Here is a 15,924-nt window from a genome sequence, read left to right on the forward strand (position 1 = left end):
AGGGATTATAGTTTTATTGGATTATGTTGGTTTAGTAGCTAGGCTATTTAGACTCATTATCTCTATATCTTGCACAAACAATAGCATCTTATCTGATCATGCAGAAAAGAAGAGTTGGATTTAGATTGGACACTACCAGGGAATTATAAGTTTAAATAATACAGTAGAAGTTTTAAAAAATGGGAAAATGCAGAAACCATTTTCAAAACCATTTTCCTACCGTTGCCAAGAAAACTGAGTGGCATATCCATGCATTCACCAGTATTTGAGTTGACTCAAGGGAGTCTTTACTTACTTCTATTATATTATCCATTATAAAATAAATGGAGAAAAAAGGGAGTAATTGAAGAAACTTTGGCTTTTAAGCTTGAAAGTTGCAGTTAAAGTTCTGCATAACTTGTTTGCTTCTATTAGTTCATCAAATGAGAACTGTATTTTCTATACTGTTTTTAAAAGTTCTGTGTTGTGGATCTGTTTAAAATTGGAAATGGCCTAGCTTGGCTAATAGCTTAGTAACAGTATGTTCCAGCCAGAAGTTTGGCAGGATCATTATGTCACATAAATAATTTTGTGAGATACCATTGGAATAGAAATGTGGTTTCAGCAGTAATTTTTCCATATTCTAAAAAACCTTCTGTACCTCTTAGGCAACATTCAGCAATTGCAGAACCTTGAATCCAATTTATATTAATATATGTTCTTATATAGTAGTTTCCTTCAGAACCTTGTTATTGTCTTTCCCTGATGTGAATTTTTTAAAATAATTTTATTTGGCACAATAAGAAATGTGTTCTTATTGGGTAGGGTAGGTAATTTAAGGTTACGTATTTTGTATTGAGTTATTAAACTGATTAATAAGAATCCTAAATGTATAGTGAATGCCTTCATACTTAACATTAATCTGTAGGAAGCATGGCAAATATTGTAGTATAACAGATTCATCTATATCTTGTAATTTTCATTAAAATAAATGAAGGGCAAAATGTTATTTGTTTAAAAAGAATGCATCATTTTATGTACATAAAACCTGAATAAAATGCATAGTAGATTTTTTACTCTTTTTTGTGCTGCATTGTTTTACCATTCTCCAAAATAGACCTAGGTGGTAAACTTTTGGGTTGGAGTAAGATGGCAAGAGATTTCCCTGGGAGCTATAAATTGATGGAAATAGAGCAGGACTCCTTAAATGAATTAACATTCCTTATGTTTGCTTAGGGTTTTTTGAATTTTACTCTTTACATTGATCGATTGATCGATTGATTTACACGCAAATTTATAAACACATAAACACACGTGCTTCTATGTATGTCTGTAGGTGGATACCCACCAGTCACAATATACATCCACATAAATTATTGTTCAGTAGTTTCAAGTTATAATGATTACCTGTTTTATGTTTAGGTTCTTGTCAACAGAAGTTCCAGTTTTATTTTTGGGATTTAATGTACAAGATGCTTGGAGTGTACTTTGGGGAGTTATAAAAGAAGTTCCCTTGGTTTTTAATTATAGTACAGAAAAGCATCCTTAATAGCGTGCTTATTTTTTATGTCTAGTATCTGCACAGTTTCTGTTCTGCAGATTTCATAGGATACAAAAATGTATAGAGCAGTGGAAAATATTAAAAATGGACTTTTGTGTTTTAAACATACAATTTTAGAAAATATGAATGTGCCATTTTGGAGTGATTAAAATAGTATATTGGAATGGTTCAATTATGATTGACTTACTCTTCTAAAAGTATTTATGGTATTTTATGATTTATTTTATAGTTGAAAATATTCATTATTAATGAAAATATTAATGAAAATATTCAAGAAAATGTACATTTTATTGCAAGAAAAAAGATTAATAAGTGTGCTAAGCAATTGAAAGATTATGCTAAGGAAGAATCTGGATCTTATGCTGTACTTTGTAAAAGCAATCATGTTATGAGGTAGCAAAGAATTAAAATAACGTTGGGTTCTGCGTCTCACACATTTCTAATATTCTTAGTGCATGCTATGCACTAAATAAAGAGTAATATATATGACAAAACTTAACTTCACATTGCTGTTGCTTTCTTTTGGGAAATAAAAATGCTGTTGCTGTTTTCAAATCCATCTGACGGTTGTTTTTCCAGAGAGCGCACTAGTTCATCATTGTATAGTGCAGTATGCAAATAAGATGCTTCAGCTTAGATGCTCTGTTGAGTGGCTCACAAAGAATCAGTAGAGCTAATTCAGCGTTCAGTTGTTTAAAGCGGCAGATGGAAGGCTATGCTGGCGAGCTATGTGTTCATTAGTTCTTTACAAAAAAGAATAGAGTGTTTCTGTGGAGGATCAGAATACCACTAGTGAATGGAGCTAAGCTTTATTTGCTTTTGGGTCAATATATAATGGCATGGCTAGCTAAGGCAACTCTTAAGGCGCTTAGCTGCGACATTGGCTTAAATATGTAAATATGTAAATATTCTTTTTAAGCAGCAGCAAATTGTATCTGATTGAGACACTCCGATGGCAGCTGTCCTTAAAGGAAAAGGCTTTTTGCAGATACTATAGCAATAGACAGAGGTCTGAGACCTTGTTGCCATTATACCTTTAAAAGGTGAAATCATCTAATGAAATCAAAGTCATACATTTTTTTACTATTGAAAGGGTTAGATATCTTCTTGAATCAAACAGAAATAAGTATTTGTTTTTTTGGTGTTGCGTGATTTGATCAGAAAACAGGCTTTTGTTTTCTGGAGGTCTTATCTAAAATTACTGTGCTGTTTTTAATAGGCTATTTCATAATGTATCCTATGTGTGCACGTTTGCTATTTAAGGCTATTCTACAGAGCACAATATGAGTTGAAAGCTATATTAGTTTCTATTTTGGATATTAAGTTTTATTTTTTATTTTTTTTAAACTTCTCTCTTATGATTGCTTTATACTACCTTTTTAAAATATAATTTTTATGGGTTTGAAAATGAGAAGAAATATTTGGACTAGGCATTGATGAAATATATTTTGAAAATAATGGATGTAGGGAAAGAGATCATAATTCAGGGTGAAAAAGCATCTATCAAACTATGAATACCAGTCAGCACTGGGATGGGCTTCTTTAGAGTAGCTCTCTCTGCGAAAAACAGCTCTGCCAATGAATGGATTCTTACGTATTCAGAAGCACAACACGTGTTGCAAGTAATTTAGAACATAAAAGGAATATTTAGCTCTCAATATAGAGCTAAGACAAAAATAATCATGCTTATTATCATCGGGGAAAGAGAAGATGCCCTGCATATTTCAGAAAAGAGAAACAAAAGAATGCTACTGTATCTGAAGACTCCGACATCTGCTTTGTCTGTACAGAGGATAAAGGAATTTTGCATGCTGAGCTAATAAAATCCCTTTATCAATGTTGGACTTTTTACATTTGTTTGATTCACTAAAGGGTGTTTTTTTTTAATGTGAATTGTTCTTTTTCAGTGAAATATGTTTTGGATGTTGTGCATGGAAGATAAATGAAGCCGTTGTAGTTTACTGAGCCTATGTGGGAGAGCTGTTTGACTGAAGTAAGGAGAAATATGAACTGATTGCTTTGGCAGCTTTTCATTCTTGGATTCCTAGGTGTTTAAGCTGCACACAAATATGTGTATGGACAAAAACATCTCCATGCTGAAATCTACATTCTAGTTATCACAGTTATTTGCATACAGTGTGACAGTGCCAATAAGGAAGCATATTACTTATAAATGTTGAGAGACATCAACTTTGATTTTTCATGTTGTAAGAAGCTATTTTTTCTTTTTGTTGAAAAGAAGAAAACACTGAAAATAAAAGAGAAAACAGTACAAATAGTAAACAGGAGAGTATTGGAACATTTTGATAAACTGAAGTAGGCAAGAGTTGAAAATATGGATGATTCAAGCATTCTTCGAAGGAGGGGGTTACAGGTAAGAAACAATTCTGATTGGTAATCTTTGGCTGGCTTATTTAGAATATTGTGAAAATGTTCTCTTTGTTTTAACTAGAAAACTATAGTGGTGTTATGTATAGATTTTGAGCTTATTTATTTTAATACTGTGGGTGTTCTGAATGGGATGAATTGAAATTGCTAGTAAAATATTCAATAAATTATGTTACGGGATTTGAAAAGGGGTTCTGAAGTCAGGTCAATTGGGTCTAATTAAAAGATAGTTGCAAAAACATTTGTATTGAGGAATATATTAATATTGTTAACAAGTAAAATAATGTGGATAGTATGCCCTACAATTTTTTTTGATTAAATGACTTTTCTAGTTCTCTAAAAATATAATGGCCCAGAAGTTCTTCATCATGTCAGTTTGAGATTTATAGAAGCAGAGTTTTTTTTATCATTACGAGAGAGATGGCTGACTTAATGTCTGTCCAATAGGGAATTTCCAATTAACAAATTGGCCCCTTATTTGGTATAAAACTATGCTTTGATTTCTTGGTGCATAATTGGGGGGAAAGTATTATTTCAATAATATGAATTGATGTATTTCCAATTAAAATTTCTAGAGAGGTTCATAGAAATAAATATATGTAGGGAAATTTTTTTAGTAACTGACAGTATAGACTAACAGAATTTTCTGGAAGCATCTATTAAGTAAATATGTATTTTTAATGTAAAACTTTTTATAGCAGAGCCATGTTTATTGGAACATTATTTGGTGTGAAATTATTCTAGTCTCAGAGACTTTGGAACAAATATATTCAACTGGTTGTTTAATGTTCTCCTGGATATTAACTGTTTCTATTAATGCAATATGTCTTTGTGGTTGTTGTACAGAAAAACTCAGTGATGAGAAACTAATGTTGAATGTTCCCTCTTTTATTAGAATCATTGTTATCTTTGTGGAATTCTGATTAATGTTAACATAACTTGAGGTATATTGACATAGTATTAAATTCAAATTTAACCAGGGAGGCCTATAAAGAACTATATAACAATTTTTTTTGCAGGTATAGCAGAGATTTGCTATGAAGTTCAAGTTAGAGCAAAAAGTGCTGTTTTAAAATTTGGAATTCATTACTATAGTAATGAAACCTACAAAACTACAGTAATAAAACCAGTTGGAATCTCTCTCTCCCCCTCTCTCCCCCTCTCTTCTCTCTCCCCCCTCTCTCCCTCTCTCTCTCTCCCTCCCTCCTTCCCCCTCCCCCTCCCCCTCTCTCCCTCTCTCTCTCCTCCCCCCATCCCCTAACTTTGAATGAACTAGACAGGGACCTGAAATGAGCTCAAATCCTATTTCTCTGAGAGTTGTTGCATTAGTAGCGGGTCTTCCTTCTGTCCTTCAAAAGCCCATTCCCTGTGCCCTCTACATTACATATTAGAACTGCTCATAAAATTTTAGTGGCTTGGATCCCAAGTGTTCCAACAGATCAAACAGTTCTTGATTTCTTAACTTATTATGATTTGGTAATCATAAAGATTTAGTCAGATCATTCATCTAAATTGCACATCTGTGAGTTCCTTTATTCATTGCCCAAGCAATTCATCAAATTAGAGTTTATCTCTTCCTAGTTTTAAACATGCAGTTGTATATGTTCATAATTCTGCCTATGTTGTTCAGACAATTATTGTGCCTGTTATTAAAGCTCAACTCAGAAGCTTTTCCACATTTGCAGGGGTGGGTTTTACTTACCTTTGCTACCGGTTCGCTCGTGTGCCCTCGCTTCGCTCGTGCGCATGCCACTTCTGCGCATGCGCAGATTGTACTTGATGATGTCCGGGCGGCTGGGCAGAGCCTCCTGCCACTGCTGCTACCAGTTCGCCTGAACCGGGGCAAAACGGTAGCAACCCATCACTGCACATTTGGATTTGGAAAAGCATGCAGGAAACAACAGGTTGTGCATTTTCTTTTCTTACAGTTTTTCAGTTGCCCATTTAGCATGTACAGTGTATGTTTGTGTGTGTGTGTGTGTACGCTTTAATGTAGATCATGTTCTTTGAATGAGAAATCAAAGGTTGAAGGCAAGGGTGAAATCTAAAATTTTTTGCTACTGGTTCTGTGAGCGTGGCTTAATTAGTGGGCAGGGCTTGCTGGTAAGGTGACTGGGAGGGCATGGCTTGTTGGTCAGGTGGGGTGGCCAAGTCAATGTCACTTCTTTGCCCTTTTTTAACCTACAAAACACAACACAACACAACTGGCTCACCCACAATATAAAAGCAGCTGTGCTAGACCCAAAATGGCCCCTGTAACAAGCAGGAACCTCACACAGCCACAAAAAGCCCAAAAAACCAACTTTCACACTTTACACACACAAAATTCCACATACACCTTTGTGAGATTTTGTGTGTTTGTGTAGTTAGAGTGAAACACTACAGAAACACACTAAATCTCAGAAAGCTGCACAAATATTATTTTATTTTTATTTATTTTTATTTTTATATAAAAGCAGCTAAATTTAAAACTTCCTAAACTTTAAATGGCTAGGTCTAAAAAAAGAACAACTAAAAAACCCCACAATTAACTATTTTTTTAAAGCTCCCAAAGGGGAAAAAAACTTACCCAATTGAACAGGGGTCTCCAACCTTGGCAACTTTAAGACTTGTAGACTTCAACTCCCAGAATTCCTCAGCCAGCTTTGCTTTGCTGGCTGAGGAATTCTGGGAGTTGAAGTGCACAACTCCCTGCCTGCTTGATTGCAGGCAGGGAGATTCAGTTGCTTGCTGATGCAATCGATTGCAGGGATTACAGCAAGGTGTTGTGACCAGCAGCTGAAGTAAGCAAGCTGAGAGGGGGGAGGGGGAGGGATTTTTGCTACCGATTAGCAGGCAGAGCCATTTAAAAGGAAAAAAGTTTTTTTCTTTTACATGGCTCTGGCGATCCACGCTGAGTTGCCTGATTAGCAGGCAATTGAGCTGGGATCGTCAGAGCTTGGCTGGTCAGAGCCATTTAAAAGAAAAAAAAGGCTCTGATGATCGCGCGGCTCAGCTGGGCATGGGGAGCGGGGGCAGGGATTTTTGCTACTGGTTCTCCTAACTGCCCGCCGCCATCACTACCTACTCACCCAAGCCAGTCCGAACCGGGAGCATTTCACCCCTGGTTGAAGGTGACTTTTGAGGTGAAAATAAAATGTAAAAAGTTACTAGTATGCTTTGGATTGAGTTTTTTTAAATAAAGTAGAACCATTCAAAAAGCCAGATGTATGTACTCTGTTCAGTATCAATATAATAACTCTTAAATGAAATATTTTTTACAATAATATACAAGGCTGAGTTCTATGAATCGGAAATATTCATTTTAATTACCTGGGTTTTGGAATCTATTAATTGTGTAATACAAGGTCACACACACACTTACTAAAACCATAAATTCTAAACCTCACCAGATTATGGTTTCAGTGTATATACATTTATACACGAAGAAGAGAACAGACCATCCAGGCCTTGATAATCATGGCATTGAGTGCCCTATATCTTATATTCATGTGTCAGTGCAACACTTGGAAAGACAGGCAAGTTTCATGTGATTGGTACCCTGCATTAGGAGTCCCAGGTATGTGAAAAATTACATATAAACAATTTTACATACTTAGGATTTCCTTTGCAGATCTCACATAAATGTAGGGAGTACTGGTAATGTATGTAGTATCAGAAATAGCGATGGCATGTTTACAATTTCAATTCTTCCTTTTTGTGTTAGTATATGCATGTGTATGATGGTCCAAAAAATGGATAAAGAACATGTATCTTCCATTTATTTTTAAGTAGTTTTATATAATTCAGGTTTCCTGCATTTACATATTTTATTTGTTTACATCTAATAATAATTTAGTAATTTTCTATTGGCAAATTAGTACAAGATTAATTTGAGTGGAAAACATTTGTGTTGGGGGTTTATATTTTAAATGGAATGAAATATTAAAATTTGCCGTTGATTTGTACATGTTTTTTTAAAAACAAAAGTTGTTAGTATTTTTCTGATTATGAAGAACTGATTAAATAGTGTTCATTCTTACTCTTCTGCCATTCGTAAATCTGTATTATATTGTGTCGATAAGGTGAGCTTTAGTAATTTTATTCCCAATGTGATGAGGATAAATAGTCAGCAGTGCCTTCTGTAGAATTTGTTCTTCCAGTCTGAGAATAATGACTTGTATTCTTTATATGATCACTCAAGACACAGGATATATCGCTTCTGTTAGTATCACCCCAGATGCAAGTGTATCTGTTCCAGAAATCCTGAGTTTATAGTAGAAATCAATTTCCCCTCATGGCAACATAATATAATGCCAGCATATTGCAGAGCAGACTTTTCCTAATTTGATCTGGTATCTATCTCCAGTATATGAGAAATCTCACTTGTCACTTTAATGAGAAGGAGCATCTCATAGCAAGGCAACATGTATTTTGCTTACTAAATCTAATGCCCAGAGGCAGGAATTGGTTATCGAATTTGATATAATTTTTGCTTTTTTATTTTAAAAGGTCTGAAGGGATGAGGGCTGCCTTATATTTGCTTTAAAAATGACTGAGTTTGATAGACACTATTCAGAACCTCTACATTAAGGCATAATTTACATTTAAGGTTTTTTTCTTGCATATGAATATCTCCGTATATTGTTTTCAGATGTGCCAATTCCTGTTGTTTTAATCATCAGAAAATTTAGTTTGTAAGTTGAGGCAAACCAGCATAACTACATCAATGTGGCAAATCAATTCACATTGTCCTCTGTTAACAACCACTTGTTTAGCGACTTTCGAAGTTACAACAGTGCTGAATAAATGGTACTTATAATTGGTCCTTAAATTTCCGGCTATCCCAGCACTTCCACGGTCACATGATTGCGATCTGGGCACATGGCAGCTTGGCCACGCTTAATGACAGTTGCAGCATTCCATGATCATATGATTGTGATTTGCGAGTTTCCCTGCCAACTTCCCAAGCAAAGTCAATAGGAAAGCTAGCAGGGACGGTTGCAAGTTGCTCAGGTAATTCTCCCCTTTCCATGCACCCTTCCTGAGCCCTGCTACGCTTAGATTGCACCGCCCCTCCACTTACAAACCTTCACATACCCTCTCACATTTGGCAGCCACCCCAGGAACACTTCCTCCCAATTGTCTTGACTATGAGAAAGTTTGTAACTTTGGCTTCTGTAGCATATTTTCTTGTTTTTATTTAACCTACAAGGGTGTGGTGGGGTTTGATGCCTCAAATCAATAGTTGATATACCAGTGAAAACCATATCTTGACAACCTTATACAACATATATTCCATCCTGTTCAATAGTGTGTGCAACCTGAAAACAGCAACCACATTTCTATTGTTCCTGGGAAAGGTAACTCTCATACAACAATTCGAACATCCCAAGTTATTAGAGATCGACAAAACATCTTTCAGTGTCTCATTATAGTTCTAACAACTTTACGATTGTTTTTACTGTGATTATTTGACCAAGTATATCATTCTTCTGTGAGAGTGACAGTCTTGGCAAGAGAGCATGAGGTAGAGTGGCTGCAGAACAGTGCTTCTATTTGTACTATTTTTGAGGGGGTAGAGTGATATGGTATTTCATGTATTCCCCAGGAAACTTACTGGTCCTGTTGGTCATGAAATTATTCTTTTTTAGTACCAAATTTAATTTTTAGTTTAAATTTAAATCTTAGTATTCCCCTATTTATCTGTGATGAAAAGTGTCTATGAAGGGGGAGGTGAGGTGATGGACCACATAACAGGTACCCAAGAAGGAGAGAGCACATTCCAAAGAGCGGGCGGGGGCAAGACAAGTACAGCCCAGTTTGGACCTAGATCGTGGGAAGAGGAAAAGAGGATTTAAACTAGCCACTCCCTAGAATCTCCAAGGGTATATCCTTTGGGTTAAGGTAGTAGAAGTTTAGTCTGGCAAGGTTCTGTCTATATAGAATAAGCAAAGAAAGAATTGAACTTTGGCTGGATAGGCTAGGCCTGGCATTATCTTCTGATAGATCATCATATATAACAAGTTTAATATTCCTGTGAAAAGCTGAAATAAAAGATGAAAGTCATCCCTGAGGAGATAGGGCTGAAGAAGGAAATATTGAAAGATGCATGGTGAAATTGAGGGTTAAAATTTCCTAGTCCCTTCCTGTCACATCAGTGGAGAAAGACTGGTAGTTGTTTTACTTGACAGAAGGTAACACTGGGTAGGAAAAGAAGGGAAGATAAAGGATCCATCCCATTGCTGCATTTTCCAATATTACATCTTGTAGTGAGAAGAGCACTTGACTGTTGTTTGATGTACTGTAGCTTGTTTAGAGAGGCAGCACAGTTCAACATTATTTTTTTTGCCAGCTCAGGGAGAGACAACATGCACATAAATGTTATATAGTTTCTCACAAGTCACCAGTATGTCATTTATTCTGATGCAAGTATAGCATTGTTTAAGCTATTTCAATTTGTCTGAATGCACTTCTAAATGAGATTAGATTAGGATTAGGATATTGCTGTCCTAATTAGGATTTACTGTTATAAACCCTTTTCTTTTACCTACTAGCTAATTTATTGAATAGATAGTCCCCACTTAACTCTGATAACAGGGACCAGAATTTCCATTGCTAAGCATCATGTTTATAAAGCATGGTGACTGCCCTGCTTAGTGCCGGAAATTCCGGCACTTATGGTTGCTGTTGCTAAGCAAATCCCGCAGTGTTGTTAAATGCAACATCACCTGGTTGCCATTTGTGGCCTTCTGCCAGCTTCCTCATTCATTTTGCTTGTAGCAAACCAGCAAAAAAGGTTGCAAATTGGCCGCAGGATGCTGCGACTTTATAATTGCAAGCTGGGTGCTAAGTGCACACAATTACGTGATCACAGGAAGTCTGTGACCATTGTAAATAGAAGGATTAGTGGTAAGTACTGTTGGTTCAGTGCCATCGTAAGTTTCAACAGTTGCTGAATGAGTGGTTGTTGTTAAGCAAGGACCACTTGTATTTACCTTCTTAGTAGCATCATTTTGCTGACTCATAGTTTGTGGCTTAGCCTAGTAAAAAAGCTTTGTCTTTTCCTTGTAACTGATTGAATATTAAAATTTCAGAGCATTCTGCAAATGCTTGTAACAGAATTTGTGGTGTTAAATATTCTAAATTTGCTAAATTAAAATAATCATACCTAGGAACCTGTGAAGCTATATTTATTCTATAACTTGTTCCATTAATTTTCAAGTAATTGAAGTATAGTTAACTAAATTCAGATCTAATATTTTGAAAAAAAAACCCTCTCTGATACAAATTAATTTTCTGCTACCTGAGCAGCATTTCTTCTTTGTTTAGTCAGGAAATTTATTTTGAATTGATTAGAGAATGTGTGTGTGTGTGTTTGTGTGTGTGAGGAGGGGGAGGGAGGGAGGGAGGGAGTTGTTTGGAAAAGGTAACAGTGCTTAATTTATTTTATCTAATTTTCATCAAGCTGCTCAGTGACTCATTTTACTGATTTTTTTTTTGCAATCAGATTATTGCAGTACACCAGATGATGCTTTTGCAGATAGACTTTTCTAACATTATTTGGTTTTTCAATAAGATAAAGGCTGTCTGGCATATTGTTTCAGCAAAATGGAGGTGATGTAAGAGAACTTGCAATTTTGCTCCAGTTTTGTTCTTGTAAAAGAAAATACATACTAAGAAGTATCCCATGAAAGCATTTTTAGACTATATAAAATAAAACTTATTGGATAGTATCAATATGATAAGGAAATAAATAACCTTGTTTCAAGACTGCCTTTTCTGATAAAACTGGACATAATACCAGTAAGATTACTATGAGGGGTCTTTGGTGCTGTCTGAGCTTGGTTGTTTTCTTGCAGATATTTCATTGTCTGAAGTAGGAAACATCAGTGCTAGTACAGAGTGGGGTTTGCTCTCAGTTTATATTCTAGTGCTTGTCCTGTCAGTGTTGGTGGGGATAGTCTTGGAAGTTCTTTGGTTGGACTATTTAGAGATAGCTTGTTTGGCAATTCCTTGATGGGGTATTGTTTAGATCAGTGGTTCCCAACGTGGGGCCTACGCCCCACAGGAGAGCAATTTGATTTTTAATGGGGGCAATTTGGAACCTTGTTTAAACCAAGTTAATGGCCCTTTAGGCTTCCTCCACGTGAGTAGGAGTTCACTTTTTGAATAGCAAGAATTATATGTCATGGTGTGTGTGTGTGTGTGTCAGGATTTTAGAGATGCTTAGGTGGGGCATGGCCAAAAAAAAAATTGGGAACTACTGGTTTAGATACTGTTTATGTCTATGTGTCTATTGATGGCTAATTTGTCAGAGTGCCAGGCTTCTAAAAATTCTCTAGCTTTTTTCCCCCTATCACTATTTGTTTAACCTAGTAGTAGGATGTTCTTGAGCTTTTTTTTTGTCTAGTATTATTCTTATTTAAAGATAACGAACTTATTTCCTGGGTGCTAGATAAATAAGGCAGTGTTGTCATTTTTTGTATCTACGTGTATCTACAGTCTTGCACTACCTTAAAAGTAAATCTTGCAGTCTTACCTTTCTACTTACTTGGTGGTCAACTGATGTACTGATTATGAAAACTTCTATACAAATGATTTCGTATCCTGATATAAAAATGCTGTGAATTTAATCAAAAACATCATGTCATAATTATGTTGTATTTATCATATCAAAGGCTCGGAGTTTATTCAGAGCTTATTATTTGAGTAGAAGACGCATAAGTAATTGTTAAAAGTTGAGATTTGTATATCTGGGTATCTTTCTCATCTTTTGCTGCCAATAGTATGGATCAAAGATAAACTAGTACTGACTAAAATGAATACACTTAAAAGAGGAAGGAGTTACTTGTTTTATATTGAAGTGCTAGTGATAAGAAACAGTGAAGGGTTCATTACACACACACACACACACACACACACACACACACACACACACACACACACACACACACACACCGCCAATGTCCTTTCATAACCCCTAAGATTTTCTAAAAAACTTCTTGGAAAAAAACACACCCACATCTACATAGCTGTAATTTTATGGACACAGATAGACATTCTTGGTAGTTTAGTTACATTTTTGAAACTCCTCTGCTTTATATGTTTCTTAAACATAACCCAACTCTATTCCAAAAAGATTGTGACTTTTTTCGATGGGTTTACACATTGCATGACTAGGAGCAACTTCCAAATTAAGTATAATTTTTTGTAAAAAAAAAAAAAACACCTTTGTTATCTCCCTGCCATTTTAGAATATAATGGGATTTGCATATCATTAAATAAATAATGCTTATACTTTACCTAATTTGTAATTTGGTATAGACACAGGATAACACAACTTTCCAGGAGACATAAATATTAATTTATCAAACTCTGGTGTGTAGAGCCAATTTTTGAATATAGCAAATTAATTTTGTTTTTTAATCAGTAGTACAACAGTCATATAAACGTAGTCCTCAACTTACAACCACAATTGAACCCAAAATTTTTGTTAAATGAGTTTTGCCCCATTTTATGACCTTTCCTGCCACAGTTCTTAAGTGAGTCGCTGCAGTTGCTAAATTAGGAACACGGTTGTTAAGTGAATCTGTCTCCTGGTTTGATTTTGCTGGTCAGAAGGTTGCAAAAGGGGATCACTTGACCCCGGGACACTGCAACTGTCATAAGTATGAGTCAGTTGCCGAGCATCTGAATGTTGTTACACTTGTGGGATATTTAAAGAAAAAATGTACAGCATATTGTATTAAGCTATGAATACAGTATATGCAGTAATGTTATAAAAATCATATTAATTTCTTACATATTGGGATGGGCTGAGAAACTTTTGTATATTCAGTATTTCATGTATATCACTTTGTAATCTGTGCAGCCTGTTTTAGCGCCAACTTGAGAAAGTAAACAAGAAACTGGCTAGATATGAGATTCAAGGAAGAAAAGTAATAAAGTAAAAGCAATACAGATACTTTGAATTATACTCATATTAACACCTCTTGAATGATTTCTATTTATGGCTGCAGCTGAGAAGCATAATTTTCCTGCTGGAGAAATAAAGGAAATAAAATAAAGTTTTCCTCCTCCTTCCCCTTTTGATACAACCAACATTATTCTTGAAGTCCTTCAACCCTCCAAGTCATCTTCTTAGACAATAAAGGTACTGTTGCTATGGAAGAAGGAATATGTAAAGCCACCATCCCATTTTCTTTGCTTCGGATTAGATGCAACTTTATTGGAGGGAAATATGGATCCAGCCATTTTTTTTTTTAAGTTTAACATTTTAAAAAGTGTGAATGAAAAATATAAGTAAGAAGATATAGAACAGATAAGAAAACCAAAGATACTGTTGGTCTTAAATTGAACATACTTGGTTAATGCAGTAAAAATTATAACAAAACTTTAAACATTAAGCCAAAGACTAGATCAATAATGAAAATTATAGATAGTTTTTTGAATAAGTAACTCAAATTTCAGATATGGCATAAATCCACATGTAACAGTATATATGGTAGGGGTGTATGTTTTAGTGAGGTTATATGAGTTTATAATAGAATTTCAACCTTCAAAATCTATTCCATTCGACTATGTCCAATATTGTTGGGCTTTATAGCATGGCTATTACATATGGAAAAAAGATCCAACTATTTCAATACCTTTAGCATTTTTAGAGAAGGAATTATTCATTTTTGCATTTAAGACTGGAGTAATGCATCATCCTCATTTGTAATTATGCTAATTCATTGATTATCATGTTCTTAATTTGACTATTCAGCTACACTGAATACCATTATGCAGATTAAATGTGCTAATTTTAGTGATCTAACAGGCTATCCCGACTCAAAGTGGTTAAACAGCTTCCCCCATTTTTTAACCTTTACCCCCATTTTTTAACCTTTACATTAATAACATTGTTATAGCTTTTGCCAATCCAAGCTTCCACCCTCTATTCTTCATCCATGGCCAGTTCCTGTTCTTCTCTGTTCATATGATGCAGCTGCTTCCGTTTCAGAATTGAGTTATGGAGAGGTCTCAAGGAGCTTTTAAGATACTATGATAGACTAGGCCTCAAAATAAACTACCAAAAGCAACAAAAGTTCTGCTTTTTTTCAGAAGAGCTTGGTTAAGTCATCAAATTAATGCCAGACCGATCAAACAGGTGAAATTGTTCAAAGGCAAAATTCTTGGACTGCTGCTGTAGCTAATCTTTGATTAATGACAGTAATTGGGACAAGAATGTCTGTTGCTAAGCAATGCAGTCATAAGCATAAAGTCATGTGACCACATCACTTAGCAGTGATAATCCTGGCAGTCCCAATTCCCATCATTAAGCAACAATTACAGGTTGTTAAGCAAGCTCCTCCTTGTGATTTCTTGTCAGTTTCCAACAAGAAAGTCATTAGGAATCTGGCAGGAAATTGCAAGTCCCAGGCGGCTTACAGGTGGTTGGCAGGAAGTTAAGTGACTGCTGCCAAGGGTGGAAGGATATATAAGTGACCCTATATTCTACATCCACTACCTCTGCCAGCTTCAACTGACTTTTACTATCTTCTTATAATAATAATAATAACTTTATTGTCATTGTACATGTATACACAGTATACCCATACAACGAAATTCACTTAACACCCAAAGACCAGGTCCAACACACACAACAATCCCCAAACATACTCCCACCCACCACAAATTCCTCACCCCTAAACCATCCAAACATCCACACAACAGACCAAGTAATGCTGTCCAACAGCTCATTGATGGTGGCCCTTTAATTCATTGTTGAGTGCGATTATAGCTCTGGGATAAAAACTATTCAGAAAATGTGTGGTCCGAGTTTTAATTGTTTTGTATATTCTGCCAGAAGGCAACAGTCCAAAAAGATTCTCCTCCCATTGCTGATGAAACACACCCAGCCTGGCCCATTGTGAAGCTGCAGGTACCCCAGTCTAGCATCTAGGCCCCATTGTCCCAGCCTGGCCCAGCAACACAGAGCCATGGCTGATCCAGCTACAGCTGCCTTGGCA

At 35.6% G+C, this 15,924-nt stretch overlaps 1 protein-coding gene across 30 annotated transcripts in view; it reads left to right on the forward strand.

Annotated features, from left to right (window-relative positions):
• MAST2 (microtubule associated serine/threonine kinase 2) overlaps positions 1-15,924 on the forward strand; it is a 175,754-nt gene that overhangs the window by 39,204 nt on the left and 120,626 nt on the right. For 7 of the 30 annotated variants that reach the window (XM_087889680.1, XM_087889681.1, XM_034414987.3 and 4 more), the window contains exon 2: positions 3,448-3,914. The exons of 22 other annotated variants lie outside the window; for them this stretch is intronic. In XM_087889680.1, the coding sequence (XP_087745806.1) occupies positions 3,876-3,914 (39 nt within the window). In that variant the 5' untranslated portion in view covers positions 3,448-3,875. The remainder of the gene's footprint in view (positions 1-3,447; positions 3,915-15,924) is intronic. One more of the 30 variants, XM_087889692.1, reaches the window with a different exon arrangement.

This window comes from Pantherophis guttatus, chromosome 3 (genome assembly GCF_059756535.1).
Source record: "Pantherophis guttatus breed Tessera chromosome 3, ASM5975653v1, whole genome shotgun sequence".
Classification (NCBI taxonomy): Eukaryota; Metazoa; Chordata; class Lepidosauria; order Squamata; family Colubridae; genus Pantherophis; species Pantherophis guttatus.